The sequence below is a fragment of the Haliaeetus leucocephalus genome, unplaced genomic scaffold (assembly GCF_000737465.1).
Source record: "Haliaeetus leucocephalus isolate CR32 unplaced genomic scaffold, Haliaeetus_leucocephalus-4.0 Scaffold182, whole genome shotgun sequence".
In the NCBI taxonomy this organism is placed as follows: Eukaryota; Metazoa; Chordata; class Aves; order Accipitriformes; family Accipitridae; genus Haliaeetus; species Haliaeetus leucocephalus.
The window spans coordinates 401865-429603 of NW_010972618.1; the positions used below are offsets into that span (position 1 = coordinate 401865).

The 27739-nt window shown below is 42.5% G+C and overlaps 1 protein-coding gene across 4 annotated transcripts in view; it reads right to left on the minus strand.

The window, feature by feature from the left end:
- The window catches only part of NDRG3 (NDRG family member 3), a 64613-nt gene that overhangs the window by 20650 nt on the left and 16224 nt on the right, over positions 1 to 27739 (minus strand). For 3 of the 4 annotated variants that reach the window (XM_010564529.1, XM_010564527.1, XM_010564526.1), the window contains exons 3-4: positions 14654 to 14759; positions 10583 to 10618 (exon numbers count right to left, since the gene is read on the minus strand). In XM_010564529.1, coding sequence (XP_010562831.1) covers positions 10583 to 10618; positions 14654 to 14710 — 93 coding nt within the window. In that variant the 5' untranslated portion in view covers positions 14711 to 14759. The remainder of the gene's footprint in view (positions 1 to 10582; positions 10619 to 14653; positions 14760 to 27739) is intronic. The other variant, XM_010564528.1, reaches the window with a different exon arrangement.

Genomic DNA, 27739 nt, shown 5'->3' on the forward strand with positions numbered 1-27739 from the left:
ACTCAATGTGCATCACACTTTATGTTTATCCAAAGGCAGATAAAGTTTGCCATTGCATCTTCCATCACTTTTTCCAGATCATTTAAGAGTAGATTTAAGCAGCACAGGTCCCAGCACAGAAGTCTAATGTGCTCCTCTAGTGATCTCAAACAACTGTGAAAATAATTGCTGGAGTTTTTTTCTTTTTTAACCAATATTTCACCCATGAAAGGACCTCTCCTCTGACCACATGGCTGCCTAAGTCCCTTAAGACATACGTCTTAGGACCCCCTTTGGTAAGGGGTCTTGTCTTTTGGAAATCCAAGGAGGCTGCAGCAACTGAACTGCCTTTATTTATATGGTTGCTGACTCCTTCAAAGGATTCCAACACCTCTGCAGAGCAGGACTTCTTCCCTTTACAAAAACCATGTTGACCCTTTCTCAATATTTATCCATGTAATTCATCCCACTATACTCCTTGCTAGTTTTATCAGTCCGTCTAGTACAGCAGGTCAGTGAATCCCCAGAATTCCTCTGGGATCTGTTTTAAAAATTGTCTTACAGGTGAAGCACTGCAGTCCTTAGACACCATGGCAGCTTCAACAGAGGAGCAAAACCTCTCACTTAACAACTCAACTATTTCATCCTTAAACTGATGTAAAACTCCTGGACTGATAGATCCAGTTGTGGCAACTTGCTATAAAAGCATATATTTTATCTTTTTTACAGCCTCTGCAATAGGCATTGCAGTTTAAGACAGGGTCTCTGCTGACTCCCCACAAAGAGCCTCTGTGAGCTGCTCTATGGCAAGCTTGCATGCAGAAAAATTTAAATTTAGTTTTTCTGCTATGGCTAGATCTTCCCCAAGTCCTCCTTTCAGAGCCTGAGCAGTCAGTAGCACTCTCCAAACTCTCTCCTATGGTTCCGTTTCCATTAGGTCTGAAACAGGACTATTTTTTTCCGCCTTTAGCAAGTCATCTCTCAAAATTCCTTTTTGCCTGCTTTGTTCTGTTCATGTATTTAATCTGCTAAAGTTTATAACCTTTTCCATTTTCTCCAGCTTTTTGAAGAATGCTTTTTTGTTTTCAATAGCCTCCATGCCCTTCTGTTTAGTCATGCTGGCTCCTCTGCACCATTTCTCATGTCTGCTGTGATAGATGGTGGGCATTTGCTCTCTGCTTAGCTTATTTTCAATAAGCTTCTCCATTTCTGTGCAGTTCTTGCTTTGAACTTTGAGTGCAAAACCAGTGAAGTTTTCCATGGTTTGTTTTTTTTTTATTTTTCCCCAGGATGTTGATCTGGAGCACATTACAGTTCCTATAACAGAACAGCTCTCTGAAGACACTGTTTTGAACATGTTTCTCTGCCCTTCTCAGAATCATGTCAGTGGTGGCCTTCTCCTCCCTGGGGCTCCCTAACCTGTTGCTCCATAGAAGCTTGCGGTCCCACAGCTGCATCTGTCTAATTGATGCAGGGCAGCTGAAGCTTGTCCTGTCTCCTAGCCTTGTAGCTTCTCTAATCACCATCTTGGGCCTTCACTCACATAATTACAGACAAAACATAAGTTTCTTATTTAGGCCTGGGATTTCAGTCTAAGGGGAGTCTAAGTTATCACTGACATTAGTTAGAGCCAAATCAGATCAACAAGCTTCCTTTAACATCCACCTGCACCCTCTACCACCACCTGCATCTACCCTCTCCTTCCTGTACACTGTATCCAGGTATTAGTGTTCCACTATCAGTGTCCACCAAGAGGGACCTCAACTCTCTTCTGTGTTCTCAGACAAGAATACAATAACCACTGGCAGAAACAAAACAGCACTGAGATTTTGGGTGCAACTTCTTGTTACAGATTGGCTGACTTGATGATGAAGTGCTATCAAAAAGAGTGCTTCTCATCCCTCTGCCCTGCCCCATGTCCAGTGAGCTGATGGTCTCACAGAATCCTGTAAGTGGGAGTGAAGTCCTGGATTCACTGTCCCACTACATCGGAAAACCACAGCAACTGACCCTGCAGCCACAGGATCTCTCATTCACATGGAAGGTAAGCACTGAGAGCGCACACACAGTGGCAGAGGCACTGACTTGCCTTAGATATACTGTTAAGATATACTTTCAGGTAGGGGTTGGGCAGAAGAACAGATAGTAGCCAGAGAAAGGCCACCAGTGCTACTGACAATCTATGAAAGCCCTGTGATTTTTGCTATATGCTTTCTGGTCCCAGCTCCTGAGAATCACTGCTCTTAGTCAAAGAGCCCTACACTTTAGAAAATGAAATGCGTGTGAACCATAAAGGCTCAGACACTGGAAGGTGTTAAAGACAACCCAACTGCAGCTTTAAAACATTTGAGATTAAACACAAGCAGGAACTGCTGGGAGGTATTCCTTGCTGGGGAGTTCCAGGAAGTCAGACTAGATTGGGATATTATCCTATTTGGCCTTAACATCTTTGAATGATCCTTAAACTGAGGAGGAAAACACACATCCAACTATGACTGCCAAAGTCTAAATTTACTGTGGGACTGATTATGGGAAGAAGTGGGCACATGCCCAGGTGGGGGAACCATCTCTGACTGCCACCCTCTGCCTTTGGCCAGAAAGGGAAACAATGCAGTGCCACTGACAGGTGCTACAGAAAGTTTCCCATATTAAGAAAAAACATTTCTGAGTGAAGGAATGAGGCATCCAACAGCAGCTCCAGAGGTGCTAATGCCTTGAGCTCCAGAGAGTCCCAGGCAGCAGAGGTACCCAGGTGCCAGACTGCAGCAGTCCAAATTCCAGCCATGCTCCCTCAGCTCCAGGTCAGACTGTGATCCAGAACTTAAGCTTTAAAAGTTATTAAAGTCTGAAATAAACCATTTGTTTCACAGTGGGAATGATTAATGATGAGAATTCATATTACCAGTGCTTTTCAAAACTAATTTATTAAGCTTCTTTTTTGGCATTACCAGATGAGTTTTACTCCCAATGTGAAGCTGCTCAAAGTTCAAAATTAATTCCATGGAAAAACTGAGAATTGATTTAATTTGGAGACTGACAATAAAGATGACACCTGTGAAATCCCTTCAATTTATTTTTTTTTTTTTAACATTCAAATCTGGCAGAACACAGAGCAGCAATGTGTCTGTTGCTCACATTCTGCTCAAGCTTGTAGAATGTCTGTTCTAGTAGAGAGCTAGAAATATCCCCCAAACCCTTTCAGTTTAAGGACACTCAGGTCCTGGTTCACCCAAGCCAAAGAAAACTGCCACTGCTGCTTTGCTGTGAGGTGGAGGAGATGCAGATTACTCAGGTCAGGTTTTCCCCTTTTTCAGGGATACTGTAGCTACAGCTATTATTTACTTAATGTCATCTTCAGCAGTCTTGGAAAAGGTGGAAAACAATTGCAGCATGCTTCTGGGGCAACCTATCACAGCTATTAACCACAGAGAGATTAAAGTAGAGATTCCATTGTATTGCTCTTTGCAACAGCTGCCCTCAAATTTCTACACATTACTAAAACACCACCACAAACTATGCCTATAAGCTAAGAAAAAAATATTGTAAGACTGTAAAACATCACCGTCTGGTAACTCTTACCATTACAGTACCACTGACCTTAATGCAGTTGGGTAGGTAAGTGCTTACCACATCCTCTCTCTACAAAATTATTTTGGAAATAGTAGAGCTGAAGAAGACAGCTGCGTAGGAAGCAAGCCTAAATCTGATTTAAAGCAACATCTTGAACTAAATTATTCATTTCCATACAGAGCAGAAATTTATTAATAGAAACACAGTACAATCTATGCAAGCAGGCAATGGTTTCTAGTACTTTGTGTAATTGGATTAAGTCTTAAATTAGAGAAATGCTGGGTGAGGATCAAAAGCAGCAGAAGAACGAGGTATGTAATCTGGTTACACAAACACCAAACCATCGGGAGACAGAGGTGCTGCTGGGCTATCCCCAACCTATTGCTGTGTATACAAACAAGCATTTGTGTTCCTGTTCCAAAGGCATGTGATGCTGAAGGACAAACCTCATGTGTACCTGTAACCCCTTCTAATACTCTGTGTCAGCCAGAGAGAAATGGCAAGTCACCTCCAAAACACGGATTCTGCCAGAAGACAGATACTGGCTCTGCTGTCAAATGAACTGAATTCAAGAGACCTACAACAGGACTACAGCTGACAGGTTGGGTTTGTGTTCCCAAATCAGAGATCACAAACTCCTACAACCACACAGTATTGAGGCCAATAAGCAATTAATGACAACAACTACGTGTTGGGGATGGAGCAAGATGTACTTCTCCATCTCCTGCTCTGCCCATGTATTACAAGAAGCAGTTAAAGCCACAACTTTCTTGCACTCTGGTCAAGTATCCAATGTCATGAGCAAGGCACCCAGCACAGATTTAGAATAAACATGTGGTGCTTCTTACTCCTGCTCTGAGGGTAAATCCCCCCTTCCCCAGCTAATGCAGGAAATTGGACCTGCCTAGATCCATAATAGTTCAGGGTGAATTAAACCACTTGCAGATCAGCTCTCATCTGCCCAAGTCTGGCAGTGGGTTGTTTTTTTCCAGCACTTTGCACCACTATTTTGAGTCAGTAGGGTATCAGTAGAGCATGCAGCCTTCCCCATGGGCTGCAAACAGAACAGGTTGATGTCTCTAGCACTCTTCCATCCCCTGGACAGTGGGCTCAAGGTGCCACAATCTGCAGACACACAGCCTTTGTAAACCTGAATCCTACACAAGGAAGACTTGAATGTGCAATGGCACAGGCAAGTCCAAAAATATTTTGTGTGACTGCTAGACCCCAGATCACCTTAACCCCTAAAGGCAACCTGGAAGATAAGCCAGGGGCCATGTTTCCAGCCAAGGACAGTCCACCTGCTGACATGATGTGCCAAACTACATTTCGGTATCTTGCTGAAGACCATGAACATCTTAAAATCTCCTGAAGAAGAGAAAGTAGGCCATATTCTGTGTCTCCAAACCCTCAATGTCCTTGGGAACTACAACTGAGTCTAACTGCATTGAGTTATAACTAGTATTGCAATTACTCATTAGTTGCTCTGAAACTTTGTGTTTCAGAGAGTTGCATAATGGATGGAAACAGATCAGTCACTGTTAGTGGAAAGGCACCATTCATTTTTTCTGAAGGCAGGAAGGAGGCAAATCCCTTTCTTAACATAAAGCGCATACATTTGCTTTGCTGTAAGAACTCACTGACAAGAACAAAAAAGCACAGGTACTTCAAATACCACATCTGCATAATCAGCCTCTTTAGAACACTGTTGTCACAAGCATACAGAAAGCAAAAGTAATGTTTAAGTAAACCCCATGGAAGGACTGTGCTCATACGTTTAAACATAAAAGTCATGTTTCAGTCCAGCTAGCAAAAGCTTTCCAGAACTCAACACTGCAGTTTTACAGAAAACACAGTTTTTAGATGGAAAGCCAGTGATGGGAAGAATCAGAGGAAGAGCTTCCCAAGAAATCAGAATAATGACAAAAAATTTCCAAAATAAAATTCCATTTTAATCATTTTTAGCTTTACAGTATTTGTTGCTATAATGTCAGCAGAAGTCAAAATCAGTACTTTAGTGGTGACACTAGTTTTAATAAGATTAGGAGCAGCTCCTAATTTAGCAGACATTAAAAAAACTTGCTTTCTAGATCAAAACATCTTCTGTGTTGTAACTAATATCACTCTAGCACTTTGAACTAGAGAACAAAAGAACTCATTGTACAAATCAGAAGAACAATGGTCCTCAATATCTTAGGCAAAACCTTTCAATGCTGGTGAGAACAGCTCCCTGTTATTCATACAGAGAAAGCAAACCCTTCCTCAATTGCTAACGTTTCATGTTATTTCGTTACAATCAACAGAAGATGCTTTAAAACATCTTGTAGTCAATGCCACTGTGTAGCAATCACAAGCTGGCTTTAATGATTCCATTAAAAAATGAACAGTTTCAATTCAACATCCATGACATCAGCAAATGCACACTATGGAATATTTCAACAACCTCTCAGTAGCAGAATACCATCTCCTACTGCACAGCAAGCAAAAATAAAGCAAAGGGATTGGGCAAGGATAAGCAAACTTTTAAAAACGCAGATTAAAAAGCTTCAAACAAATGTACTTGTGGAAGAACTCCAAAATTGAATCAGTAAAAACCTGGGCTTATTGAAAAGTTATACCTTCAGTGGAAAAAGTGGCAAAAAATTTCTCATTGAGGTCTGTTGTTAACTCTTCAAACATTTTGCCGTGTTTTACTCTCGGCAAAGGCAACACTGAGTAACTCTACATTTTCAATTAATTGCAGCAATGCATAGAAGCTGTTGTACAGGCCAGCTTTAATTTCTTTCCTCCATGGGTTTACGCATGTCTTGTCTTTTCTGGTTCAGCTGAACTCTGCATGTCCTGTACTTGCTTATTCCCACCTCACCTTGTGAGCTTTCTGCAAATACTCTGCCAAATCCCAGACCCATCTCCACACCCCAGGTCCTCTTCTTCGTGGTGTGTGCTGGAGGGCAAAACACATCTCTCCCTCCCTTCATGTGCGTGGGAGGCAGCAGAGGGGATGTACTAGCTACAGATCAGATGAAATGCTAGCTTATAACAGACTGAAACATAACACAGATTTATTTGGATAGTTTTACAAATATATCAGCATATTCCTTCATTTGTATTTAAAGCAAATCACCTGGAAAAAGGGGACAGATTTAAGCTAACACAGAACACCTACTTCTCAAAGCAGCTGAAGAGGGTCTGCAGATAATAATAAAAACACAAGCACAGCTCTATTAACTGTGCAGATCACCATACCATCTGTCCATCAGCAACCCAGACCATTTAATCCACCACCTGCCTGCGAACATTAGAAGAAGCCAAGTCTAGATTTCACTAGGATTCATATAGCTTTCAAGTAAAATGTAGGTCTCAGATTTAGGTTAATACATTTTATTTCTGAGAATAACCTCGATTCATATTGATAAAGAACCCTAAGCCACCATGCTAGCTCTCCTTTTTATCTCCATTGCAAATGGTTATCAGATTATGTGGGGGTTGTTTCACCTGATGCCGAGGCAATCTGTTATTTGTCAGGGTTAATTACAGTTGCTTATAGATGAACAGTTTAAGAAAACCAGAGCACCAGTATCTGAAAGTCAGCTGTATCAGAAAAGCTAAAAGCTGCTTCACACCACATTCACCCAGAGTAACAAATTTCAGAAGCAAGAGGATGCTTGTTCTGTTGACTTTGCCCAGATCTGATCCTGGCAAGTTATTCAAAACTAAAAACAAACACACTGGGGAAATTAATAGAAATTCACAACGGCATCACCCACTTTCCCCAAAGGAAAGAAAGATCTTACAAACCTTAAATATACATGTTACCTTGAACAGTAACACATGCCAAAGCTTTACAGAAAACAGCGTGCCTAACCTGTGTGCCTAGCACTACGCAATTCACGGAGTCAGTGACAGTGCTAACGACGTGCTCATGAGCTGGGATTAAACTAAACACTTCTCCCAGTCATAAGCATGGATCAGCTGTAGAAAATATTTTAAAACTTTATCTTCCAGCCAGAATGGGGTCTAGAGGCACTGCAGGATGAACAAACACTGTGGCCAGATGTGTTACTGCTCCAGCTGTATCCAAGGCAGAGCTCTGCAGGGGCATGGGTCAGTCCTAGAAGGAGCTGGGATGGACTTACAGCAAATCGCCTCATGGCCGAGGGCACAGAATAACACAGGCTGAAATAATACAGGACTCACTCCAGTACGTCAATGTCTTGTACCGAGGAGCTCAAACTGGACCTGCACTGTCAACAGGGTTGCCACCAGTGCTGACAGAGGGCACCCCCTTCCCTCGCCCTGCTGGCTGCAGCCCTGCAAGCGACCCAGGATGTGGTTGGCTCCATGCAAACCCACAGCTTTATCTCCATTTAAAACAGCTTTTTTTTTTGACTATTAGAAAAATAAAAAGGCCTGAAATGTGTGTCTTGCATCACTGATGCCACGCTCTCATACTGCAAACACTACACTGTGTAAGATAATATAATCCATCCCACAAACCCCCTAAATTTTTGTCTTAAAACCCACCAGGACCCTTGCAGATGTTACTGCTACTGAAGGCTGATCCAAGAACTTCTGGAACTGGAAGCCATCTTCCAGTTATCACCCTTCGTGAATTTGTGGCCAGTTTGTGCCCGAGATCCTTCCCAAGGCTCTTCCTCCCTGTGAAACTCTGGACAAATTAAACCCCTGCCTCAGCCTAAGTACATTTAAGTCTCTCTTTACACAACAGGATCGCCATTCCTCTGGAAGTGAGCAAACTCACTTCGAATTCCCCCTTCTCCAACACTGGTAAGTAAAGTCACATCAATTCCGCAGAGGCCTGAATGTGGCAGCCAGACATGCTTTGCCAGATTAAAAAGCAGCAGTAATTTTTCACAAGACAACACAAGAGCTCCACCTCCTAGTTTAGATACTGTTCCTGGTATTAGCAACTGAGGCAGAAAATCCAAGGACCCAATGCACCATCTATCCTCTCTGACAGATTTCAAACAGAGACTTAATCCACCCCTTGGGGGTACCTTCCAGGTAAGACAGAGGCCCAAGACAGGTGTGCTCTGAAACCACACCTTGTAGGGAGAGCCACTGGAGGGAAGTGAGGCTGGGACAACATTTACAGTCACAAGAGACACTGTGTTAACTTCTTGCTAAGAAAAATATTCTAAATGAATTACCAAGAGGGCTCCCAGAAGAAACATCTTGTCTCCTGCCCAACTGTTGCCATGGCCACCAGCTCACTGCTGATCTAAATCAAAGCACAGAGAAGCAACAAGCAAGTCCTTCCCTGGCCCAGCACTCCTGAGAGCCCCTCTCCCTGGCTGCAGGGCCGCTTGGTAGCTCTTCCCGCAGATCAGCCCCAGGGTGGACAGGGAGCCAAGACAACAAACAGCACCAGAATGTGCGGAGTGCGCACAAATTGGTGGTTGCAGCACCATGTTTCTCTGGGGCTCGCACAGCTTCAGATTTGGGGTGTTTTTTAAAGAAGGGTGCAAAGAGGCTTTGCTTGTTGAAGGAAAGCGTAGAGCGAAAAGGCAGCAGCGATGCACAGCTCCGTTACAGGGACTCCTTCCTACCTTCTCACTCTGCTCAGGCTCCCAAGACCATACTGCTCACAGACAGGCAGGGCATGGGAAAACCCAGAGTTTTGTTGGGTCATTAGAGAATTTACAGTAAAGGCTCAGACACTCAGGCACTGTATTTATATTCTTTCCAGTCATGGCAGACAGGCCTCAGTAGGCAGTGCGTGTACTACCTAATGCTCTTACTCAAAAGCATTGCACCTATTTTTACCCACTACCCATCTGACATGGGAGCACTCTGTACCTCTAGAATAGAGATGGAGAAGATTCAGAAAGACAGATGGAGACAGGATGGTACAGGGAGGTGTTTTAACCCCATTACCTACCCTTATTAAAACAGAAAAATCATTGCCTAACACTGTTGCCACTTCTAAGACTAGACACTAAAGTTTCAACGTGCTAAGATTAGTAATTTTTATACTTAGAGGCTTTAAGATAATACTAAAACTCACAACGAATCAAGCTAAAGCAGTACAGTGACACGTGCTTGCCCAGATGGGGTGACCTTTCAGTGTCTGATATCAGGAGATGGAAAAACTATCTTCTTAGGACTGTATTTATTATATTCCTGTTCTGCACACACTTGCAGAAGGTTTTCTGGAATCATCTACATCAACAGACTTTTATAAAACACTATCACGTGATGTTCACAGCTCTATCCCCTAGCTGCACCACTGGTGTAATACAGCAGCAAGAACCTGTCCTGTGCTAAGCAGAACACTACAGTCACAGCAGCCTCCTAGAGCTGAAGAGAAAGAAAAGCTGCTGGCTGCATATCAACATGCTGAGTGGGAATTCAGCAAGGTAATCCGGCATGGTAAACGAACCTGCACTCTACAAAATGCACCACGTAATCTCAATGCTGTGCTCTGCCTAACAAAGAATGTGTCCTCTGTCTTGGATGCTTGGGGTACAACCACTCCTCTAAAAGGATTATTCCTACAGCAACCAGAGTGATCAGGCTCATCTCCGCACTACTCTGTCAGGTGAATAGCCTCCCAGAAAATGACCATGGCTTTGTCATGACCCAGGCCCAGCAAAGCAGGGGTGCTATATCTGGGGCAGCTTGGCGACTTCCATCTCCTCTCAACACAAACAGACAGAGCATGAAAGCTCCTCCTTTCCAAGCCAGTGAACCAGATGGGATGTGACAGAGCTGCAGCTTTTCAGCATATTGCATGTTTCCAAGAAACTGCTTTTCAGGAGACCAGCCATCCTGTGAGATGTGAAGCCTTGGCAGAGCAGTCCAGGTCTGCATCTCAGAACAACATGCTGTCCATGAAAGGGTGAAGGGCAATTTCTGCCGACTAGACATATTCAAGTTCTTATTGATTAAACCTTAACAGGAGCTAAAATTAAGATATAAAGCTTTTTCCTTTTTCACATCTCTCTCTCAGCATTACTGATGGGCCATGGGGAGTCTGCCCATAGATCCTTGTCTCCTGCATGTGTCTTACCTGACAGTCGAAGTCTTGGAAGTTGCGAGCTGCATTCTGTTAAAAACCAGAGAGAGAAAAGAAAAAAAAAAAGTTCACCACAGTACCCCAGAACACCCCCAACAACATCATGAAAGTTGCCTTCACTGCTTCAGCATAGTCTAGCCTGACTGCAGTCAGGACAGCAGCAAAATATGAGACCTGTACAAGAAAACTCCATGCAAGTTCTCCCCGTTATTATACGGCAAGGTTGCTGGGGGCTGTCCCAAGGCTGTCAACCAAGGAGAATACCTGTGGACACCAGCTGAGAGCTGAGAGCATTGGAGCAGGGACAGATGTACACAGGAAGGACCCTGACCAAAGTCAGGCTGGTTATGAAGTTGGGTTTTGTCTGGCCCTGGTGCCCATTATCAATTTGAATGCAAAACTCCTGAAAGGACTACCATTAGGATCTCACCTAAAGAGCACAAGAAAACAAGCTATGCAGTCAGCTACTCTGCACTAACTGCCGTGTGCACGGTATCATTCCACGACAAATGCAGTGACCTGTAAGCTGCTGAAACCAGAGTGCATGGAAACCTGGCTCAGCAATTAACCAGACTTTTCCCAGAGGGTGACACCACACATATAGGTGAACACAGTTAGTACAGCACACATTTGGTGTACTGCAAATTTGAAGGCCTGCAGTAACTTGTCTGTATGCCCACATGCTTACTAAGACTCTGTCTCTGACCACAGAGTAGGTTATGCTACCGAGTCCTGTCAAATGCTGCAAAAGGCTGAGCAAATCATTTGAGACAGCATTCTAGCTTATGTGTTTTAAGCATAGCACCTTAGTGCTAAAATTACAACTAGGACCACATGACAGAAACACCCCAAACGTTTCTTCTGGCTGAGCACCCTAACTCCTCTCTGTGTGTAAACAAATGGCCCTGTTTTCCTCCCCCCAAAGCTTTGCCACATTAGCAAGAACACAGGTTGTTACCTATGGTCTTCAGCCTGAGACGTTTAAGTTGAGATATCTGCAAATCTGTTTTAAGAATCCCCCTGGTGTTAAGTATTGAACTGTGTCAATGTTTTGAATATGACATGGCACAAAGCACCAAATCCTCAGGCTGGGGGAAAAAAAAAAAAAAATAAAAAGCAGCCCCCTCTTATTTCAGTTTGAGATCCTGAAGTTAGTTGAGGTTTGACAACTCTGCCTATGCCTCTTTCCCTACTCTGTTAAATATAGGCAGTAGAGCCTTCTCACCTACCAGGTCGTAAAGAAGGTCAATTCAGTCATCCAATGCCACAGTGATTAAGGACTGTAACAAAGCCTATGAAGAAATGAGAAACTTCTGTATCCAGCACTGGACTTGGACAGTGCATGCTAAGTAAAGGCTGATCTGTAATTTGTACTGAGAAAAGCGCAAGATTCCCCTTGCAGGGAGTGGGGAGGAAATGACATAAAGCAAAGAATGAAGGTCTGCAACTATGTTGCTTGTTGCATGGTATACCATGATGCACAAGTAGCATTAGGGCTGACATGTCCTGACTCCTGGATACTTGATTTTAACACACCAAGATCTGACTTTAAACCATTAATCTATTCCTTGAGAAAGTTTAAGATTAAGGCAAGTTTTTCAGGCCTCTGAAGGTGTGATGGCTGCACCTCAAAGGCAAAAAGCTAGCTGGAATGCCCCAATCCACGCTGTCCATTCAATCTCCTGAATTAAGCTGTTGCATTTCAGTAAGTTTTCACTAAGGCTATATTAATAGGAATCAAAAGTGCCAGAATACAGACCATACAGAATAATAAAGTGTCACTGGGATAAGTTTTCTGATCAGGTTAAAGGCAGTACTCCCTTTTTCTCTTTCAACTAAATGGGAACATTTGAAGTTGATTTTTTTTTTCCCAGTATAAAGTCACTGCATTTTAGTGAGCCTGAATGAGGTGAACATACATAATCTAATGTATTTTACTTCCCTGCACTTGCTATTAGGCCTAAGTTACACTCAAACATAAGAGTGTTTGTGTTCTTTAAAAGTCAGGCTTGTAATTTTTTGCTGACTTTGATTTGAGACAAATTTCCATTTCTCAGGCAATTCCACTGGTTTTAGAGTTTGAGTATAAAGATACCAGAGCTCCTTTTCTCTGTACAGCAGCCTTTGTAGCTGAAGAGTTCATAAGCGCTCACCCATTAGCACCTTAAGAGTTTTACCGTACTATTTCTGGCCATTAATCCATATTGGCTCAAACTCCTGTATCTAAAGTGGGTTGGTCAGTAAAAGTCTTAGTGAACTGCCAGCTCAATACTTTTTGGACTCTGATATGCTGCACAGAACAGCACATTATGGCACCACACCCATATGATCCATAAAACTATGTCTAAAAAGCACATGTATTATTTCAAGCTTGAAAGCATTAATAAGGGCCAGACCTCAAGAGACGGTAGCTCCCCTGAGGCATTTCTTTTGTTAAAACAAAGTACAAAAAGGAGAGCCACATATTTTTTCTCTACATATTTTTTCCTGCTGAGATAGTATATACTTCCTGTAACTTCAAAACTGAGTCAAGGAAACCAAATACCACTTTGTATGTGCCCTTCTGTATGCTGGTTAACACCACTGGGCTGTTTAGGTGAGCACTCAGCATTTAAACCAGAACTGTCCTAGCTATTAGATAAAAGAAGTCGCTATGTAGATGACACCATGGCAAGGACCTGATGGGACTGATTGGGCAATACTTGACAGAGAGACTGAAAACTTATAAAGTGAAAAACACTTGGTTTTGGCATGCTTCAATACCTCCTACCTAGGTCAGCTCACTGAAGCAAGGGCAGCTACCTTCAAACTCAAACACGGGAAATCCTAGCAGAATCATGAGCAAGACCTGGGGCACTGCATTTAGGAAGCTTGTTTTCTGTAAATGTTTATCTCTCATTTTGAAATCATAAGCTGCTTCCAAAGCCTTTTGGCATTTTTATCTGCTGGTCCACACCAATTTTGTTCTTCCAAGACTCAACCTCCCTGGAAACATTTAAAAAAAATTATGTTTAAGCTATAGTGGAAGCCTAGTAGTCAGCACTAGGCTGTAAGAATAGGCAGCTGGACTGCAGATTTCAGCTGAATTTTTAGAGTTCACAGATATTAAACAGATATGGCAGCACACTAAAGAAGTGAGCAAAAACCAAGCAGCACAGACTAGAACATAGCAGAATTTCAGAGATTTCACCCATTTTGTGTGGGAGTCTGCCCTAGACAGCGCAGTCTTCCGCAAGCACACAGTAAGCGGACAAAGTACTGTATCCCTTTGGCAGCACTAGCTAGTTCTTGATGTCAGCCACTAAACAGCAAAGCATCAGGAACGGCTTCGCACACCAAACTTGGCTGTGAGGTATGGAAAGTGACCAAACTGCATTGCTCATAATCACGATTTGCAGATGCAAGATTCTAGATCTTGTTGGGATGGCCCATAATGACTCAGGCACTCAGAGCAACAGTTTGTGGCAGAATCCAGTGAGGCTAGGGCTTTCCTAAAGCCCAGATGGCTCTCTTCCAGCCCACAGAAGACAGAGTGAAAGCCTTAAAGACCTGCTGCAATACAATGATTTTCCAAAGTTTCAGACTGCTCTAGCTAGGCTCTGCAGATATTAAGAGGAAATGGCTTTCCATTACTAAATCCAGGGAGACAGGGTTGTTCTGGGGGGGGCAAAACACAACGGGATAATTTCAGACAAAAGATTTTAAACAAAAAAGTTTAAAAAAAGGGATACAACCCAAGGTTTCTCTAACAAGCAGGAACTTATACAGGTTCTACAGCTCCACCAGGTCAGGAATGGTATCACCTTTCCAATTTCTGCCCTGCCTTTGTAAATCCTCAGTACAGGCATGACATACTGGTTGGCCGGGATTCCAGACTTACCTGAACTGTGGTGGTCTGCCTTTCCCTGAGATTTTGGAAGAGTGTGTGGTGGTGGATTATCAGAGTGGGGAAGCATTTACTGTTTTTCAGTACTTAAGGTAAACAGGTGTCTGGCAAGGAACCCTGATTGCCAGAATAAAGTCAGCCAGAGTACACCTGTGAGAGCAAGTAGCAGCTAGCATTACCTTATCATTCAGGAGCGGTTTGATCTCTGTCAACTGAACATCCTGTAGTTCATCCATGGTGCTGTAAGTGGAGCCAATTAATCCTCAGGGCAGCAAATGGGTGATTCTGAAACAAAGGCATATTGTTAGAAACAGTATTACAAGAGATGCTAGCCAAAGAAAGCTTTAAGATCTTTCATTAGACTTTTATATGGTCAAACTGAAGCCTGAAAGTCTAAAAGAAGTTGGTTCTTGGTGTAACACAAAGCACCTGTAACTGTAGAAGGCAAACAGCCATGCTTGCACTGAATGTGTCAGTTATGCTACTCCTTACCCTTCACATTGCCTTGCCCATTGAAAGCTGTCCCTGAAAGCTCAGGCCTTTCTACTGAGAAAGTCAGGATCCACTTCCATGCATTGCTGGTACTTCTGCCATAGTCTGCCTAGAAATGAACTGGAAATGACTGGAACAGTAGAGTGAAAAACTGTGTTCAGTATGCAGGAGCACTTATATGTCACTGCCCTGCCTGACACAACTTAACCACAGCATCCAGCCACTGAAGACAGTACTGTGCCTGTAACCCACAGGACACGCAGCCAACACTGCATTCACACAACGGAGACAGAGGTGTGGCGATCCAGGTAGCTTGTTGGCAGAATGTAAGACAGCCCAGAACCCAAGGCAGCCCTTGCTTTATGAGGTGGGATATAAAAATGGCCCCCAGATAGTCCTGGTCCATTTGAACACATGCAGGGTAACACTGTTAACTGTGCAGCCCAAACAATCATTCTTCATCAGGTGGTACAGAGGCATCAAAGAAAAGAAAAAAATGCAATCAAGAGTATGTGAGGTTGCTGTATGTCTACAGGAAATCACTGCTACCACAGAGTCAGAGAAGAAATCCTCTAGTATAAACACAGCAATGAGGATAGATGAAAAATACGGCAGAATTTACCAGGGATTTAATTTTTCTTCTCGAGGCTCTACCTGTGTTTCTAGACAGAATTTCTAGAGCAGGCAGTTGCAGCACTATGAAGAGGGCTCTGGCAATAGGAGATGATCATGCCTGATGGTACAGATTATTTGGTTGTTCAGGAAAACTATACATATTACTGTAGATGAAATAAAAGAAGTCATGGACATAAGTAGGGACAGGAATAGGCATGTGGTGGGCTTCCTGGGCATTAGCTGAGTGTGGTAGAAAAACAACTCAAATACTGTCACAAATCAAACTCATTATCTAAGTTAATATATTGCTGCTAACCACAGAAGAAAAAAGTGCAAAAAGAATACTGCAACTGTGCTTCTCCAGCCACCTTAATTCCACACAAACATGCACGGTGCTGGAAAGGAAGGGTTCCTCTCACCCCAAACGCTGTGCAAAGCTACAGATTCTCATCATCCCCCTTTGTGCCAGGACTAACATTGGTGTGGCTGAAGCCACCCTGGCACAAAACAAATCATAATGCCTTTTCCCTCTGAAAATCAGCCACAGCAGCTCCCCTCTTTTAGCTCCTTTGCTTTGGGAAACTTGAAATTATTCTTCTTTTTCAGATTTATTTTTGCTGTAAAACACATCAGCTGTGAGAGTTCCAAGAAACCAGTCAATTTACTGGTAACATCCCTCTTACCCCATGAAGAATTTTTATTCAGAAGACCAGTAAGAGTCATTATACAATGCACTGTAAGCCCCAGAGGAAGAGCTAGTTACCGTAGCCGTAGGAAACCAAAAAAATATTTTATACTAAGGAATTACAACTTCTGTATATACTGGGACTGATTAAGAGCTCAACATCTACCAGGTTCTCTCCAAAACAGCATCCCACAAGGTTACAGACACCAAAGGAGTTTCAAACAAGCCTCACAAAGCTTATCTGCAGCAGGTGACACAGTACTAGAACAACCACCTCATTATTTGGGGACCTTATTCTTCTCTTATGCTCTTATGAAAAGACACCCACTGGACCTGATGGCAGGCAGGAAGGTGATATTTATTCTTGGGGTCATCCAAGAGATCAAAGTTGTCCACTCTACCCAAAGGGATTAAAAAACTGTGCACACACCAGCCACCTTTCTCTGTGGGTTTTTATACACAAGGGAGTAGTAAGTTACACTTGTTTTGTGGTTCATGCATCTTAGGGTCACACCCAGCATTTTTGCCTAAACCAGAGTCTACAGTAAAGCAGGGCATCTAATAATCACTCTCTAATCTACCAAACTTTGACTGACCAAAGAACAACTCAGAGCACAAATTGCTCTGTGTTAGATTGCTCAAAGATATTTTTGCTAAAGTTTTGCAGATATTCCTCCTAGTTTCCCCTGCGCTATACAAGGAACAACTCCTCCCAGAGAGCCCTGGGATGCATACTGCATAGATCTGCCCAGGGACATCATTCGCTGCTGATACAAGCATGCGAGCCCATGAAGTATGTAAAGTCTAGAGAGAGGGAGACAGACACATTTTGTAAATCCCATGCACCACTTCAAGCATTTGTTATATAAGAATAATAAAAAACTAAGTAAGTGTTCAAAGCAAGGATTATCAAATGCTTTCATCTCATCTACCTCAATTTCATACTTGGTCTCTAAATGCAACTACAGTGCACACAAACAATGTCACTCTGAAATTAATTTATCTCCCTGGTCCACTATTGTTCCAAACACTGTTTCAGGGGAAGGGGGATCTCTAGGGGCTGAGGCAACAAACTGCTATGTTACACCTGCACTGTGTGTTGCTCCTTTGTTAAAGCAAGCTGGGCAGCAATAAGAAAGGCTGCTGTTTTGGATGCTGGGCTCAGAATTAGGTAAAACTTCTCAAGAGACAATAGACCACCTTCCTTAACACCAACTGGGCTCATGCAGCTGGGAAAACTTCTGTAGAGGAGCACGCAGGAAGAGTAGAAGACATGCTCTGCATGCACAGTCTGCAGCACAGTCAGCTTGGGAGACTGGCTCAGAGCAGACTGCAGGACCTCCAAAGGGGCCAGAGGGAAACGAATGCTGAGGTGAGCCAAGAAGCCACTGAAAATTGCTGAACTGAGATCAAAATCAGACAGAAAGATTAAACCTGCACAGCCATAAATGGCCAGATGGTGGATTTCTTTTCTGAACCTTTTGATTCTAATCTGCTCATCCAGCGAATCTGAGTTTTTTTTCTGCTTTCCTAAAAACTCAAAGCTTTTGAAGGTTTTTTGAAGGAAAAGGTACAGGGGGGCCCCATCACTGCTTGCAAGCAGCTTTTTTTAGATTGCTGAACCAGCTTTCTCAATCCACTCACTTGTGAACTCTCCAGAAAACGGCTGTCACAGCCTCAGGACTTAATTTCAATCCATTCAGAGGATATTCTGTAGGCAGATGCACACACTTTTCTCTTCCCAAGGTCTCAGCAAGCTGAATGTGATTGCCCTTGACCAAATCTGGGTATTTAACAAGTTATTACAGCATGAGATCTGACTCAGTCTACATGATTGTTCACCACAACTTCACCTGAGCACCCTGCTATACTAACAGGAACATGTTTAAAACATGGCAAAGGGGCACATTTGTCCAAAAAAGGCCACAAAAATTTCTCAAAAGAGAATGCTTCGTAGCAGAGAGACCTGGTAAATCACATCTCCAAACGCAGAGGCAAAGGGGTATTGGTGAGCTGGGCTATCCTCTGCTCCAAACATGTTAAAGACTCCTTGTAAGAGATCTGCAGACATGTCTGCCCAGGAAACAATCAATTCTCTCCCTCCACTTCTGTTATTTAGAGAGACAAACATGTCATTTTGTAAGCTGAAAGCAAGTTTAAAATACCACAACAAAGCAGCATAAATATTCATAACACACAGAAGAGCTCTGTAGAAGACAGGCTACAGGCAAAGCAAAAGGTTTGCCTGGAATGATCCCTGTATAAATCATACATTTTTCTATAAATGTCCCAGTACCACCTGCTTTGCAAGTATTCCTCTTGACTCCATTTATGTATGGCTATAATTACACCCAAATACCCCAATTTAAACCATCCATCACTTTCAAAAGGCTGGAGTAGACTCTTTGCTCTTTGAAAACCATTAAGACAAGAATCGAGGAAAGACATTTGTTGAATCACTAGCAGAGAGACTAGAAATCAGGACAGGACACAGAAGGCTGCAAAAAACCAAGGCAGGTGAGCCTCAGAAAGAAACCATCTACCTATAAATAAGATCTGAAATATGTGTTCACATGCTTACTCCAAGATAAAGGTGCTCTCAATTTATATCATTTCAACATACAAAAAAAGAAGTTGTGTTAAAGTAAGTTCAGTAAGTCAAGAGCTTGAATACTACTGACCTGCACCCACAGAGCCAGCAGTATAAACTGCACCACCTGTGGGTACTTCAGCTCTGGTTTCTAGTTGGCGAAGTTCTAGCAGTACTGCTCCCCATAGGGTTACAGGCTGCAAGAGTTGGATCTTGAATCCAACTCTCTGGGCACCTCCTTGAATATTCTGTTTTATTACAGAGGTGCAATAATTCCACACTGTTTAGGAAACTCAGTGCCACACAATCTGGTATTCAGAGGCTGAAAATTCTTGTTCATTCATCTCGACTACAGCTTCTAATTTGTTAACTCTATAGCCCATTACACTCCTGCTTTGTACGTTAACCACATTAAGGCAAAATTACACAAGGCAGTTATCAAGCTATGCTACAAAACATGGCATTAAATGTACCTAAATATATGCTCCCTTGTTTGGCAGCCCAGCAGAGGCCGGCTGAAGAAGCTTCCTTTCTAGGGATGGACTACACTTACAGTCATGACAGCTACCCACTTCTTACAAGATGGAAGGAAGAAATGCTGCTCCAGGGTGTGCAAAGGGAGATGGGAACAAATTTAGAATGTGCAGCCAGTGCAAGAACCAAAGTATGCTACTCGTGGTCCTCAGGTTTGCAGCTCAGGCGTTTATTCAGCCACATGTGTTGTACAGCTTAGCTTTTTCCTTTCTACATAAGGGGATTCCTGCCTCCTGTGCCTCCTTTGCTTCTCTCTCTCTCATACACACTGGAAGACAAGCTGCCTGATGAGGCTCCTCAGTGTGGTTGGGCAGACCACAGTCTTGGCGTATAGATCTTAAGTAAAATATGTTACATTTATGGCCCTTAAGACCCTTGGGCACTCCTGTTATGTTGCTCCTCAGTCCTTTTTAAGCCTCTTGATAGCAGTGTGCTTCTGAACCACCTGCATATGCTACTCTGTTTTCTATACTGAAATGCTGGCTGACATGGTAAACTTCGAGCAAAACAGGCAAAGGGTCCAAATTCACTTTCAAAATACTTTCCTAGGTTACTCGCTTTGTGTTCCAGCTCATACATTTTTGGGAATGCACGGCATGGTGCTCCACTTCCAAGACAAACTGCGAGCCTGCAGAGAGAAATTACATTCCGCTTAACCAACACAGTGCCAGCTACTGCACATGAGCGACAGCAGCTTCCTAACACAGCATGCTTTTACCTCCTTTAAATCTGGGCTACACCCAGGACAGAAATGCCAGCTGCTAAAAATACTTTCTAAGGAGTTTAAATTAGACCTACATTTAACAATGGTTTTGTAAGGAAAAGGTCCGTGCCTAGCTTTGCATTAATTTTGGAGAAGGAGTCCAATTCTAATTACAAGAATCATCACACTGCCACGTCTGTAACTGAGCTCAGCTAAGAGGACATCATCCTTCATCACCGTTTGAATTTAACGGGCATCAATTATAAGGCTGATTAAGCAAGAATGCAAGAAAAATGTATAAGTCTTCAAATTGTTTTGGGTTACCTGGACCAGTGCCCATGAAAACACTGAATCATGCCAAGCTCTCCTGTATAGTACAGTCCAAGAAGTTTTAGACTGGGGATACCCAGGATATAAACTGGAATGAGAAATTTCTCCTATGAAAATGATGCAAATTATTGGCTCTGAAAGAGCCTTTTCTGGACATGGTATCTCTTTCAAATAGCTTTGCAGCACTTCCCTTAATAAGCTGTTCTCCCCAGTGCAAATGAAATAAGCAATGGCCATTATTATCAGTCATGTTATTCACATGATTTTTCCATGTCCCTTTCTTGCCCAGTGGCAACACTCTAAAGCAATACCTGCATTATCCAGCATCAGCAGCTCACACAGCTCAAACTAAACCACAGAGCCATTTTTACTAGTTATATGGTGAAGGACATGTTGAAATGGATCTGTTCAAAGATACTTTCCCCTCTACTGGTCACCTGCTTCCATAACCCCGTAGTTCAGGAGGTCCCACCCAGGCATGGGTGAGGGCTCTCGAAGACTTCAGTTGGACATCTGCCCCAACCAAAACATTTGTAGCTCTTCATCAGCACTACCACCACTGCATTCACTGCAGCTACTCCCCATGCCATCTCCACTATCTGTCCCATGACGACACCTTCAAGCTCTCACCCACACAGAGGCAAATATGTGTAGCTCAACTCAACTGCTCTGCAAGCACACATTCTCACATCTGACACAAGGCAAGTGGGGAAATTGGCCCCTTCAGCAGCAACTTACTCTTAAACAGCTTACAAATAATCTGACTGCTTTCCATCAGATCCTTTGGTTCCCTCTGCAGTTTTATTTTCAAGCTTGTTTCTGCTTTATTTCAACTATGCTTCCTACTAACTGACTGTGCGTTTTTACATTTTAAGTGAAAAAAAGTTAATCAAATGTGAATATGTATCCCATTGAGCAAAATTAAGTGTTGCAGAGCAAGATGGATTGGAAATCTGTTTAAATGAGATTTTAATAATGATTTTTATCATCAAGCGGCACATTTCAACTTACTGAAATTTAACACTAATTTTGCATTTATTTATCTTACTGAAAAGGTTGCATTTTCACTGGCTACCAAACATTAAATTGCATTGATAAATAAAACCTTTACACCCAGCTGAGCCTTCTTGCTGTCTGGGATGAACCACCATTCAATTTACAGTACAGCTAAACAAACATCTGACTAGACCTCAGCTTTCGTGTTTTGTAATACAATTGTGATTGATCTTTTTTAACTCATTTCTTTTAAGTGCCATTGGGATGGAAGAAAAATATCAAGATCAAATGCATAAGAAAAGTTTGCAGAGTCACTTTCATTTTAAAAATAAAACTACCTTAAATATTTGTTTTGTGTTCACTCATATATATAAATTGTACAACCTAAACCTGATGTAATAACATATATTCAGCAGTGAAGGAATTGCACCAAGTAGTTTTGGTCACATCTCTTGGTATGTGTAATGTAGTGCAGCCTGGATAAACCTAGCTTAATGTGGGTACAGAAATCATCACAGACATGTGCAAAGCTCAGGAAGAATGAATATATTTGCTCCTCAGCAGCTAAGACAACACAACTGCTTCTGGTATCAGCTCATTCAGGTAACTAATACCCTTTCATTGTCCTGTGTATGTACATACATCTACATTACTTCTACTAATGCCTTTGCAGAGCAAATCCATACCTTTCTTATTTCATTCTAACTTGAATAAATGGATTTTGGCCATCAAAAAATAGTATACTTGCAGGCAAAAGCTGATCAAACATTTCAACATCTCCAAGTTATCCACCAGACATGGGAGAGACCTTTTGTCACAGCAAATACATATTGTTTAGTATTAAATATTATGCCTGTTGAATATAAGAATACAGACGTACACAGAAGACAGATTTAACTCTCAGAATACAGTTCCACTATTTTAATGTGCTCTAACTGCAGACCGCTTGCAAAAGTGGCATTCACAGGATTGACGTAAATTTTAAGAACATATTATTAAGAACAAGAATATACAATATTTCGTATTGTATGAAAAACAAACTGCTAAAATTAGATTTTTATTACATGCTTTCCCCCCCCTTCTTCCTCATTAATTAAATGTATTTTTCCCTTACCCATGTAGCACTGTTCCTTGGACCTTCCCAGAGCAAGCTCTTTCAGTCTGGCTTATTGCCCATCCTACATCATCTGAAGGACACACTCTCCAGTATCAGTGTCATTACTTCAAAACCATCACAACTGCTGTACTACTGTCCTTTCCATCATTTCCAGTCTGTGAATTCTTCCAAGCAGAAAACATCCTTGTGTGTGTCAGGCTGAATTTTATGCCCTTTCTCAGGCAGCTGGCCAGTGCAGGAGGGGTGACTCAAATTAACACAGTTAAAATCAGTAACAGATATACGGCAACTCGGAATTAATTCAGGATGTAATTTCATTATTCATTTAATATAATTGTGGGTTGCTGCCAAAAGGGATGCTCCTGTCCTCTCTACACCAGCCAGAAATTCCTTCCTCTCCTTCCCTTGCACCAGTTTGATGATGATGCAGGTAACGTGGCAAGTCAGATCTGCTTACTGCCTCCTCAGTTGTTTTTTCCAGGACTAGTTTTCACTTGGATAAGTGAACTGACTGATGAAAAGGCTCCTTTAGCTCCTTCTGTACCAACTTTTTTCTAAATCTGTCAAGTATAAAGACCTTGCTTTGAGATTTGATTGTAAGAAACTGGGGTTTTTGGCAGTGTTAGCTCTTCAGTTGAATCATGGAGCAGATAAAGTATGTGCTCACAACACTGCCAGATGATATGCAGGGGCCTGTGCTTAGCTTCAAGATATGCTAAATCTAATCAATTTAGATAAAGTGCATACAGAATATAAGACAGAACTCAGTTTGCTAATCTACAATTACCCTACTTTGTTGTAGGGTATTATTCAGGATAAAGAAGAACTAAAATTTCACCTCACAGCCTCTGAAAAGGAACATCAGACCCTCCAGCTCACTTCCCTGCTCCTCCGTCCCCTTGCAGCTGTGACCCAAACCCTGCATGAGGCAGTCTGGCATGCCTGATGGCAACGTGAGCAGATTTAATGCTGACTTTTTGCCAGGCTAGCTTTCTGCTCTTTTAGTGAACTGAATGAGCCTATCAGACAATCACATGAACATCAGGACTGACTCATGTAATGAGGACCAGACTGTAATGAGCTCTGGAGTCAGCTCCAAATCCTGCAGTCTATGTTGAGGATCATGTACAACATACAGAGTAGGCAAATATGCAAATGAAGTTGTTAATTCACTACAGTCTTCATGGTGCTCCTTGGATACAACTAACCAGGCCTATAAATTAACATCTAGTACACATCAGCATGGGCATTCATGTTATAAATTTCTGAAATGGATAGAAGCCTTTTGATAAAGCAGGTAATAATGTCTTATTTCAGTGCGGGTGGAAACAGATATGGGATGCAGCAATTAACCACATCTTATTCCAGCCATTGTGAGCAGTTCTGGGAGCAGTTTGTAAACAGCTGCATGAATACAACACAGACATAGGATAGAAAACACCAACTGCTTCAGCAGGAAATCAAGACTGCTCAGTGTGCCCGAGGCTATCAGCTCCCTGCAAGGTACATCTGCCCAGGTACTGAGACATTAACTCCACAGAGTTCACTGGGATGTGCTTGTGTCAGACCCTGGCCCTTCCCACAAGTGACACTGGGCACACAAGTGCTCCAAGTGACCCATTTCTCAGAAGCAAACTGAAGCAGGGTCTATTACAGTTGCTCTTCTAGGAAGCATCCTGTAGAATGATCCTTTGAAGGATACTAGTGGAAGATCTGCTTTTCAATAGAAAACACAATACCATAAGGCTAAAAGCTGTAGTGTGAGAGAAAGCCACCCAACCTGGCTCATAGACACTAAATTTCAAGAAAAGTAACTATTTAAAAAATGAGGCAACTTGTCAAAAGAGAATTAAAAAAATAAGTAGAAAAAGCAACAAAAAGAAGGAATCCTACAAGGACCCTGGAGACTGTTAAAAATGCTTTATGGGAAGCCCAGGTAATGTGTGTGCCACTATGCAAGCATAAAGAGAGCCACCTTACATCCAAACCCTGCATGACTCAATAGGAAGTTTAAGGAGGCCATCCTGGGAACGGCTGGAATTTAAAAGACGTGGGAACTTTATCCAGATGAGCAAAACAGGAAATCCCATAAGGCATGGCAAACCAAATGCAAATGGGAAACTAAGAGGACTAAAAGAAAGAGAGAATTCAAATGGTCCCTTGGCAGAGGATGCTCAGACTGAGAGTCTGTGTTACTTGTCTACTTGCTAACTATGTTACTCAAACATGTCACAACCAGGAAGCCAGCTACAGAGTGGATGAGATCACCCGACCACCGGATGTTCAAGGGGCATTGCGGAGTGGCAAAGCCATCACAGGCACCCAGCAAATACTTGACATCAGCCATCACTTCCAAAGCTACCATGGAAATCCCACACCAGCATGTTTTGTGGTGCAGACAGAGCACAGGAGTTAGAGCATCCACAGGAACATCAGGTGGTTCAGTACTTGTGAAAACGTTTGAAAGTTAAAACTCATTGAAGAGTTTAATTTATAAACACATTTTTATTCCTGCTACATTTGTAAAACTTGGGGGTGGGGGATGTTTTTCCTAAGGCACAGGTTTGCTTTCTACTGTTTTAGTGAATTGAAGCAGCTCACCCTGTGATCACAGGAGCAAGGGAGCCAGTGCAATGGTGGGAGTGAGGGGAAAGGAGAGGAGGATACGACCCACCATTCAGGAGAACTATTAATAGAGCTCAAATAGTCAAGGTTTTAGAGGTAAATAATTTCAGGACATTAAAAAAAATGGTTTGATACATTCAGGAGAACAGGTCCATAAACAGACACTAGATGGCAAAAAAATAATAAAATGGATATATCCTCCAGTCTCCATAGCCCAACCTGTGTGGATCCTGGGAGAGGAATGGGGAAAAGCAGCAGAAAGCTGGCCAGCCCATAGCTTCTCCCTAAACAGCTTCCCCCACTGCCACTGTTGGAGAACTGGATGACTAGATGCACTGCTGGGCGGGCCAAACAGCATCTCTCTTACGTACGTCTTTATCTAACATACTTCACATGAAACCCTTACCATGCATTTCTCTACATGCTGAAACAAGTGAATAGCAGTGAAGCTCCTCAGCACAGCCTGGGGTGCTCAGCCTGCGAGGAAACTACAGAATTACCTGCCCACCAGCATCAAATTGGTTTTGACTGGGCCTGGATTTGGGCAGTTACTCTTCAATTGTGAAATAAGCATCACCTGAGCAGGGACCCACCACCCTGTAACCCCCCAACTATATATGGTAAGATGGCAGGTTCTGGACAGCCAAGTCCCTCCCTATCACCAGATTAAGTCACCTCACTGTGAAATGCAGATATGAGAGAGATGTATTTCACTATCAGCTGTATCAAAAGGAGGCCAAGAGCCCCAAAACAGATGCCAACCCTCCCTCCCTTGCCAGTAAAACCCATCCATCAATGACACAAACTGCTTAAATTCTTTGTCCAAGTGCAGAATCATGCTACAACAGGCCTGGGATATCATCAGGTATGCTGACCTTCAGCTAAGTTCTGCAAGTTTGATGATAAACAGGATGCTTGAATCTGGGTGGCAGCTGCCTGGAAAACATGTTCATGTGGGTTTCCTCAGTGTTGGTCAGATGATCAGACAAGAAAGAACAAAGCAAGAAAAATTATTTTCCTGCAAAATGCTTTAACTATTTCAGGAATGACATCAGTTGCTTCTGAGGTTTCAGCAGCAGAACAGGGTCAGTGTCTCTCTCAGATGCCCCTGCTCAACATGGCTGCACAGCTCTGAGCAGTCTGGGTCCCAGAGGAGTGTAGGAGGGGGCACAGGGGAGCCAACTGCTGCTGGTTCATAAGCTCTTATGACCAAGTGGCATTTTACCCAAAATAAAAAAAAAGAGCTCTTTCTGATGATGGGCCTGAGCTCTGTTGATCATTGCCACTTGTGGCTGCTCAAGTAATTTGTCACCCTTGACAGGCTCATGGAGCAGTGTTTAACAATCTCATCACAGCCTCATGGAAATCTCTAGGGTCTGATTCCTGGCCATCAGTAACTGATTTCAAATCACTATTCATAAGAACGACTTCTGTTTGAAGTCAATTATAAAACTACATATAAAGCAGATGCCTAAAATATCTTTGGAAGGAAAGCGATGTTTTCCATCAGATTAGGAATGCCTTCCTGAAAGTAGCTGGAGGCCAAAGGAGGATGGCACTCTGTACCAAATACGCCTTCCCAAATTTCAAGTTTGTCAGATAAGACCTAAGGAGGAATCTCTGACCTAATTACTGGGTGCCATGTGCACCCATACCCAGTTTGCTCTCCACAGATACCAGTGGCTGTTCTTGGTTCTGGATGCAAGCTTAGAACTTCCTTCAAAAGCCCTGGCCATTAGTGCCTGAGATCAACCAAAGTATGACAGACAAATCCTCTTGAAGGTGCTTCCTGCCCTGGTGAGATCTTGTCCCTCCAAATCCTAGCCCTACTGGCATTTTAGGCAGGAAAGAATTTCTGTTTCCCTTTTTCTCCATCCTTCTTCCACTCCCTTTCCTCAGTCATTGCCACACTGATTCACATTAAAATTTGTGTGGTCAAAGTTAGAAGCTGAAGCTATCTAGTCAGTGAACTGGACTGTGTAAAAACTTATACCAAGAAAAGAACAGTTTTTACAAAGGTAAGTTGAATCTGCATGGCTTTTGCTGCAGTATCTCTCAGGTAAAAGTCATCTTTTCTTTTTTGTCTCACCCAAACTTCTCCAAACTGAAATCCATGGTGTAGACCAACTCGGAGTTTACTTTCCACTAAGAAACAAAAGTATAAGTTAAGATTATTCCTATTAAGTGAAATTCTGTTTTTTACACTTGGGATACAGCAAGAACATTCATAAGCTTGAGAGCTTCACATCATGTATCTCAGAGTGGAAATCCATGATACCACATCCATGACACTCCAACTAGGACGTAGTTATTGTAAACAAAGCCCTGAAGATGTTAAAACAGAAAGATTTTACTTCTTTCAAAAGCAGCTGAAGATCTCAATACAAGTGATTCAGTTTCAATACTCTAGTTCTGAATGAAGCGGAACCATCACATGGGTTTCACATTTAAGCCCTCCATGTTTAGAAAGACTTGGTTACAACAGATTAATTCCCTATTTCATTCCCTAGAAACCAGCACGAGACCAAGACATACCACACCAAGGCGACAGTGAAGATAAAGCTGAGTACACCAAAGT